General features: G+C 50.4%; 1 protein-coding gene across 1 annotated transcript; it reads left to right on the plus strand.

The window, feature by feature from the left end:
• The first annotated feature begins 927 nt into the window (after positions 1-927).
• HSP90AB1 (heat shock protein 90 alpha family class B member 1) lies at positions 928-8,840 on the plus strand. The gene is given in 13 exon segments (XM_072927289.1): positions 928-1,551; positions 2,142-2,289; positions 2,467-2,673; positions 2,978-3,137; positions 3,328-3,461; positions 3,914-4,225; positions 4,665-4,830; positions 5,025-5,215; positions 5,482-5,629; positions 5,898-6,166; positions 6,594-6,927; positions 8,298-8,322; positions 8,324-8,840. Coding segments are annotated over 13 exon segments (2,229 nt in total). The 5' UTR covers positions 928-1,492; the 3' UTR covers positions 8,400-8,840.

Consider the following 8,840-nt stretch of genomic DNA (forward strand, 5'->3'; position numbering starts at 1 on the left):
CACTGTCTTTTTGAGCTGTGGGTGCACATGGTGAAGCCTCTCATCCACCAGCACCCCAGGGATGCTGCCCTCGAGGTACACCAAGGGAACACTGACACCTTTGATGAAGAGCAGATGCACCTTCATACTTGGAGGTGCAGTGCCCCGCAGCACAGCACCTGGCAGCTTTCCTTGTGCCTGGGAAAAAACAGAGTGCCACCTCCTGCTGCTGGGGTGAACTACACCAGCCTGCCAGCGGGAATCCCCCTCCCTCTGTCCCACATCATTCATTCACAGCCATCACCTCTTTGCACCACCAAGCACCAAAACCTATGTGGAAGCTCGGGTCCCCTCATCCCACTTCCAGCTTCCAGGGCTTTTGTACCGACAGCTTCAACACAGAATCACAGAATGGGTCAGGTTGGAAGGGACCACAGTGAATCATCTGGTCCACCATCTCTGCCTAAGCAGGGTCATCCTAGAGCACAGGGCGCAGGATTGTGTCCGGATGTGTCTTGAGCATCTCCAGTGATGGAGTCTTCACAGTCTCTGTGGGCAATCTCTTCCAGTGCTGCGTCACTAACACAGTAAGTAAGTTCTTATGTATTTTCAGGCAGAATTTCCTGTGCATCAGTTTGTGGTTTCTGCCTCTTGTCCTATTGCTTGGCAGAACCAAGCAGAGCCTGGCTCTATCCTCCACACCCTTCCTTGAGATACTTATATACATTGATGAGCTCCCTTCTCAGTCATCTCGAGCAGAACAGGCCCAGCTCCCTCATCCTTTCCTCTTAAGAGAAATGCTCCTGTCCCTTAATCATCTTTTTTACCCTCTGCTGGACCGACTCCAGGGGCTCCACGTCTCTCTTGTACTGAGAAGCTCAGAAATGGACAGAGTACTGCAGATACTGGAATGGTAAGGCTTAAGACTGATTGACACTGAAAGGACAACGTCTCCGAACACGGTTTTGCAACCTCGACACAGGCCGCCCATACACTGCGGCACTGACACCTTCTGTCCCCGCCCCTTCAGCCGCTGTGCTTAAGTACCACGCAGCCTCAGGGCAGCAGAGCTACGCGGCTCCCGGCCTCGAGGGGAGCTGCGGGATGGGGCTGGGGCAGTGCGGATCCCGCTTCCGTGCCCCAGCCATGGAGCCGAAGCGGCGCCGCCGTGGTGGGATACTGGGGAAGCGCTTTTCCAGCCGCAGCTGTATTCCTCCTGGCCGGGCTCCCCGCCGCCCCTCGCCGCGGCGCTAGGAGGTCCCGGGGCCAAGGGCGGCAGGAAGCCGAGCATTTATTGCACGCCTGCCCCCGCCATGGCCGCCGCTAAACGGCAACGCCGGTGTCTCCCGTACCCCATCGATCTGCGGTTCCCTGACCGAGACCCCTTTACAGCGGAAGGACACGGTGCGCCCTGAGCCTGCCCCCTCGTTCCGTGCTATGGAAAGCAGCCGGGGGGTCAGTGAAGCGCTTTCGCCGGTCCCTTACGCCCGGGACGGTAGGGTCGGAGCGGGGCATGGGGCTGGGCCTGATGCCCCCATCACCCACTCTCTGGGTCTCGTGCCCTGAAAATAGGCATGTGTTTGTGAAAAATGCATATTTATGATTGGCTTTTCGCAAATGTTACAATGAATATTATATGTGTAATGTTAGAAAGTTATGCTGTATTAATTCTCTTATGTATTGTGTTAAGTGTAGTTTTAGGTTACAACATAATGTTAAAATAGTGACTATGTATGTGGGGGGTTTAGGAATGAGATACTTGCTTTGAGGAACACCTAAATCTTACAAAGGAGAGGAATTTATGGCTTCTTATCAGAAGAAGCTAATTTCTTCAGGCCTTGCTCAGACTCCAAGACGCCAGGGGATTAAAGGAAACAGTTGACATACAACAGACAGAGTTTCTTGTTTAGAATAGAATGTATGCATAATCATGAAGGATGTATGAATATGCAACAAGTGTATTGGTTTAAGGGTGATTCCTTTGTTCACAAGTCATGCTTTTAGTGACTTAGTAATTCTTTGCTTTTTATTGTCTTGTAATTGTCCTAACTCTAAACTTTATTACTCTAATTGTACTATTATTTTTATAACCATTTTATTATTATTAAACTTTAAAAATTCTAAAAACCAAGTGATTGGCGTTTTTCACGTTTGTCTTGTAGATGCCGGAGAAAGTGCAGCACGAGGAGGATATGGAGACCTTCGCCTTCCAGGCGGAGATTGCCCAGCTCATGTCACTCATTATCAACACCTTCTATTCAAATAAGGAGATCTTCCTGTGGGAGCTCATCTCCAATGCCTCCGACCGACGTGAGCCCGGGTGGGAGTGGGCTCCTTCCTCTGCCTGTGGGCTTGGAGTCGGGCTGGTGTCCTTCCAGGGTGACTGGGAAGAGGCAGACTCCTGGCTCTCCGGGAAGGCTTGTGCAGGGGAGGGATGGAGAAGGCTCTTGAGTAGGGAGGTTGTGTCGAGCATCCCTCTCCCCCTAGGCCCTGGATAAGATCCGCTATGAGAGCCTGACCGATCCCTCCAAGCTGGACAGTGGGAAAGACCTGAAAACTGGCATCATCCCCAACCCCCGGGACCGCACACTGACTCTGGTGGACACTGGCATTGGGATGACAAAAGCAGACCTCATCAACAACCTGGGCACCATTGCCAAATCTGGGACCAAAGCCTTCATGGAAGCACTGCAGGTAGGCTGCCTTTGGCTGCATGGGTTTCCCAGCACCTGGGTCACAGGCTGGCACTGAATGTACAAATAATAAATAAACAATAAAAAGGCCCTGCTGCCTTGCTTGCTGTGGGAAATGTTGGCCTACTCAAGTTTGCTTTCCCCATCTTTCCAACACCAAGGAGGAGCTGAGCATAGAGCTGGTTGCCTGTTGGCACTTGCATGTTTTTCTCCATGTGCTTGACCCAGTTCTTTGCTGCTGTGAATCAGTCACAGACATTTTCTGCCTGCACACTGGTCTTAGCAGCTGCTCTCTGCTTTCACAGGCTGGCACAGGAATCTCCATGATCGGGCACTTCAGTGTGGGTTTCTATTCCGCCTGTCTGGTGGCTGAGAAGGTGGTTGTCATTACCAAGCACAATGATGATGAGCAGTATGCTTGGGAGTCATCAGCTGGGGACTAGTTCACTGTCCGAACTGACCATGGTGCGTATTGTACAAAAAACGAAGCATGTTTTCCTGCCGGAAGCACCCCTTTCGCTGGTGCTCCTTAGAGCCGTGCTGTGCTGTCAGTCATACTGGTTAATGTTGGGTGCCACATAACATTTAGGGTCGAGGAGCTGGTCACATTTGCTGTCTGCCCTGAAATACTGATGTTTCTCTTCCCACACTGCAGGTGAGCCCACTGGACGTGGCACCAAAGTGATCCTATACTTGAAGGAAGACCAGACTGAGTACTTGGAGGAGCGTCGTGTGAAAGAGGTGGTGAAGAAGCACTCCCAGTTCATTGGCTACCCCATCATGCTCTATGTACGTAAGGAAAGGACTCTGTGGACCAACTAGAAAGCTGGAGGCAGGGGTGGTGGTGTTAGAAACAGGAGCGCATTGTATGGTCCCTTCTGTAGTTCCTGGCTTCTGGGTACTGAGCAGTGGTGCTCTCAGCTTCTGTGGCCAAAGGTGGTTTGAGGCTGGGGGCTTACTAGAGGTGAAGGAGGTGGATATCCAGCCACACTAAAGGCCTTTGATCTCTGTAGCTGAAGATCATCTTAAATCAGCCATGGAAAAAGGAGGGTTCCTGCCACTTTTCTCAGACACAGCTTTTGGTTGTATGATGAGGGGCTTTTGAGGACTGGTTCCAAGAGCTTTGACTCCAGCTGATGCATTTGTTTGGACTTGGAAGATACCATTTTTCTCATGTGGAGCTAAAGGATTCTTGGTAACTTCAGACTAAACCTAGCTATTGCTTGTTTGTTTCTCCACAGCTGGAGAAAGAACATGAAAAAGAGGTCAGTGATGATGAAGCAGAGGAGGAAAAGGATGAGAAGGAGGAAGAGTCAGTGTCCAAAGATGAAGAGAAACCCAAAATTGAGGATGTGGGCTCTGATGAGGAGGAGGAAGGAGACAAAGGCAAAAAGAAAAAGACCAAGAAAATCAAGGAGAAATATATTGACCAGGAAGAGCTGAACAAGACCAAATCAATTTGGACCTGCAACCCTGATGACATCACCCAGGGGGAGTATGGCGAGTTCTACAAGAGCCTCACCAATGACTGGGAGGACCATTTGGCTGTCAAGGTGGGTGCTGGGCTACCCTGCCTTCCAGGGAGAGGCAGAGGGCCCCTTTCCAGCCCTTATCCAGAGTCACCACATAGATGTGCCTCTGTGGGACTGAGCACTCTCAGGCCACTTGGTGATGGAGCAACCTGCACTGTGACTCCCATGCAGGTGGCAGGATTGGCAGTGCCAGTCCATAAACATGACAGGAGGATGTGGGGTCTCAGAGAAGCACTGACTTCTCTGTCCAAGCCTGTTGTATGCCAGAGAACCTTGGCACATAGGGGATAGTGGGTCTGAGCAGGAGGAAATACAGGCTGCTTGGATGCTAGAGATGTTGCTGTGCCCCCTTGCCAGTCCCAGTCCTGAGGAGTGGCAGTTCAGTCTCCCTGCTGTGGGAGCTGGGGAAAGGAGAAGTGAAACACCCTAGCAGCTATTTTTTTTTTTCCTGGTTCCACAGCACTTCTCTGTGGAAGGGCAGCTGGAGTTCAGGGCCTAGCTTTTCATCCCATGCTATGACCCTTTTGACCTCTTTGAGAACAAAAAGAAGAAGAACAACATTAAGCTGTATGTGAGGCAGGCCTTCATCATGGACAGCTGTGACGAGCTCGTCCCTGATTACCTAAGTAAGAGCCCCCCGCCTCAGCCTCCCAGTGCAGAGCTGGAATCCCCACAGCCTGTGGTACCACTTCCAGAACAGAGGGACTGGATGAGGTGCTAGCTGGTGTGGGGGCACAGCAGTCAGTGTTTTAGCTCTTTTCTTTCTGTGTTGAAGCTCAAAATCCTTAACCTGACATCTATTTTCATTCTCCCTATGCAGACTTCATCCGGGGTGTTGTGGACTCAGAGGATCTTTTTCTGAACATTTCTCATGAGATGCTCTAGCAGGGCAAGATCCTCAAAGTGAACCGCAAAAACATTGTGAAGAAATGCTTGGAGCTCTTTTCTGAGCCGGCAGAAGACAAAGAGAACTACAATAAATTTAATAAAGCTTTTTCCAAGAATTTCAAGGTGAGTTGCACCTGGAGGAGGGAAGGGCCCATGACCCATCTGCCTGAGGAGCAATCTTCTTCCTATGCTGTGTCTCCTCTGCATGGATGTTAGGATTCACGTCTTGTGAATGTGTGAAGGAGTGCCTTTGTGGGCACCTGTTCCCTCTGGCTGCTTTAAGCCAAACACTCAAATGATCAGGAGCTGGGCAGATGGCTGTGCCTCAGGGGCAGCCAAGTGCATCCAAGTCCTGTCCTGGAGACTTCATGCATCTCTTCTGCCCCCAGTTGGGCATCCATGAGGATTCCACCAACTGAAAGCGCCTTTCAGAGCTGCTGCGGTTCCACACATCCCAGTCAGGTGATGAGATGACTTCACTTTCTGAGTACGTGTCCCATATGAAGGAGAACCAGAAGAGTATCTACTACATCACAGGTGAGCCAGAGCTCCTCTGAGCCTAGCAAGGTGGGGGCAGGTAACCTGCATATGAACCATAATTTAAAACATTTCCTGCTGCCTACAGCAGGTCATCCCTGCTGAATTACAGCTCATTCCTGGGTGCTGGGGAAAGGCCACCAGGCCTAGAACCCTGGCTGCTCTGCCAGTTTTATGTTAGGGGTCCCAAGTGACTGATGGTGTTTGTCCTGCTGTAACCAGCTCTTACCTCTTGGTGATGTTTCATTTCTACCTTCCTCAAACACAGGGGAGAGTAAGGAGCAGGTTGCTAACTCAGCCTTTGTGGAGCGTGCACGGAAGCGTGGCTTTGAGGTGATGTACATGACAGAGCCCATCGATGAGTATTGCGTGCAACAGCTCAAGGAGTTTGATGGCAAGACCCTGGTATCAGTCACCAGAGAGGGGCTGGAACTGCCTGAGGATGAGGAAGAGAAAAAAAAGATGGAGGAGAGCAAGGCCAAGTTTGAGGACCTCTGAAAACTTATGAAGGAAATCCTGGACAAGAAGGTGGAGAAGGTGAGGTGGGCAGGGAGCTTAGCCCTGCGCTGGAGGAAGGAGAGCTGGGTCCTCCTTGCTGCAGGTGAGAGCCCCTGCTCAATGCATGCCTCTCATCTCCTGCAGAGGAGCTGCTAAAGGAGACTGGAGGTCCCAGCATGCACCATCTTGCTCTAAGCAGTCAGGCTGCAAGTAAGGGGCACTGACCCAAATATGTGCATTGATGAGAGAGGGCAAGTGTGGCAAACATGCAGTGGGTGCTCTAAGTGCTGGCTGAGCTGTCCAAATTAGTCTGCAGCAGTCCTGGAGCTGCTTGGAGCATCTCTGCTTGCTTTGGGGTGTCCCCAGGTGAACCAGGGTCAAAAACTTGGGCTGTAGTATGCTGTGGCTGGGCCTAGTCCAGGGCTTATGGGGGCCTTGCTCAGCTAACCCTTGGCTATGTTGGCAGGTCACAATCTCAAACTGGTTGGTCTTGTTTCCCTACTGCATCGTCACCAGCACCTACGGCTGGACAGCCAACATGAAGCACATCATGAAGGCTCAGGCACTGCGGGACAACTCTACCATGGGCTATATGATGGCCAAGAAGCACCTGAAGACCAACCCTGACCACCCAATTGTATAAACCCTTCTCCAGAAGGCTGATGCTGACAAGAATGACAAAGCTGTTGAAGATCTGGTGGTGCTACTCTTTGAGACCGCTCTGCTGTCCTCTGGTTTCTCCCTGGAAGATCCCCAGACCCACTCCAACCGCAGCTACAGGATGATCAAACTCGGGCTTGGTGAGTATCCATGCAACTTCTCAAGCCTGCAGCAGGCCTGAAAGCAGGTTAACTGGTCAGGCCTAGTGTCTTGGGGCAGGGGAAGCCAGTAAGGGAGCCATGGCTGCTATGATGTACTGTGAAGTGGCTCTGTACATAGGGTGGCCAAGAGAAAGTGTAAACCTGGAACAAGGTACTTCAGGAGGGCTCAGGACTCTGGGTGGACTGCCTATCCTCCACAACACCAGGAGTCACCATCAGGATGTTCAGATGATAAGATGAGGCTTTTTATTCCTTCAGAGTAAATGTGAAAGTCTGTCATGGGTTATGTGACCCATGTGGAGAAACAGCTTGTGCTTGCACACGGTCTCTTCCTCCAAAATCACTGTTTAGCTAAAAATGTAAATCAGAAGGTGCTGTGGCTTGGCACAACTAAGTTAGTAACTCTGTGCTGCCTCTCTACTCCTCTCAGTAGGAGTAGGATGTTCTGTTAGTCAAGTTGCAGGTAAGGGGACTGTATGGTAGTACAATTTTCTGTTCAGAGTATACTGAAACAGCAACCTGCAGGGCTGGAAACTGATGAGCTCTCGAGTCTTGCAACTGCTTTAGTTGTGACTTGACTGGATTTACTGTATTTTTCTTGAGAGAAATGTTCATGCTGTTCAAACCACATCCTCCTGGCTTAAACTCCAGGTTTTGTGGTGCTGGGTGACTAATCTTTTGTAGTTAATAAAAATTGGCTAAGGAGCGCACTCTAATGGCATAGGTAATATCCATATACTAGTGTAGATGTTACTGGGAAGATGTACTGCTTCAGGATTAGTGCTGGAGCTGACTATAACTTCTAGCAATGTTGACTTGCAATTATTAGTTTTTTAGCCTGGAGGAAAGGAGACTAAGGCGTGACCTCATTGCATTGTACAGCTTCCTCACCAGGGGAAGCAGAGGGGCCTGCATTGGTATCTTCTCTGTGGTGACCAGTGACAGGACCTGAGGGAACGTCATGAAGCTTTGTCAGGAGAGGTTTAGGTTGGATATTAGTTAAAGGTTTCTTACCCAGAGAGTGGTTGACCAAGGAACAGACTCCCCAGGGAAGTGGTCACAGCGCCAAGCCTGCCAGCATTCAAGAAGTGTTTTGACAACACTCTGAAGCACATGGTGTGCTTCTTGGGGCTGTCCTGTGTAGAGCCAGGAGTAGGACTTCAGTGATCTTTGTGGGTCCCTTCCATATCAGAATATTCTATGATTCTGTGAACTACTGAATACTAATAGCCCCATTCCTCAGGCTGGGGGCAAGGAGCCAGGAGACAGGTTTACTCTGGGAGAGGCTGTGCATCTGGGATTAGGTGTCATTTGGAGGTCTTATCTCTTCCTGTTCTCCCCTCTCCCAGGCATAGATGAAGATGAGATGGCTGCAAAGTGCAGCTGTCCCTGAGGAAATCCCCCCTCTGGAGGGAAATGAAGATACATCCCGCATGGAAGAGGTAGACTAAAGGACCTCTGCTCTGTCATGTTTGCTTAGAAGATGGTCTGCTCCCACCAGCTGCTACTGACTTCTTGGTGGTGTCTATTCTTTTGGCTCTGTTTAGTTGGGGTTGTTTTTGGCAGGTGCAGGAGGGCATGATGCCCTGTTTATTAGTAGTGATTCAGGTAGCCTGAGGCTCGTCTGTTCTGTGTCTTACTGCTTGTGTAGGAACAGCTGATGGGGAGTGGAGGTGTGAGGAGGCATCAGGCTTCCCCTCTCTCCCCCTCATGGGGTGTCCCACATTACCAGTAGGCATCAAAAACGATCCTTACTCCATTGGGGTGGGAGAGCCCTTCCTCCAAACCGCTGCCTCCCTGAAGCCCCAGGATAGTATAATGTATTTTGGTTGGGTTTTGTTTGATTATTTTTCTGGGGTTTCTTGTACCGGAATTAAAGAATTGATGATTTA

The sequence above is a fragment of the Taeniopygia guttata genome, chromosome 3 (genome assembly GCF_048771995.1).
Source record: "Taeniopygia guttata chromosome 3, bTaeGut7.mat, whole genome shotgun sequence".
Taxonomy (NCBI): domain Eukaryota; kingdom Metazoa; phylum Chordata; class Aves; order Passeriformes; family Estrildidae; genus Taeniopygia; species Taeniopygia guttata.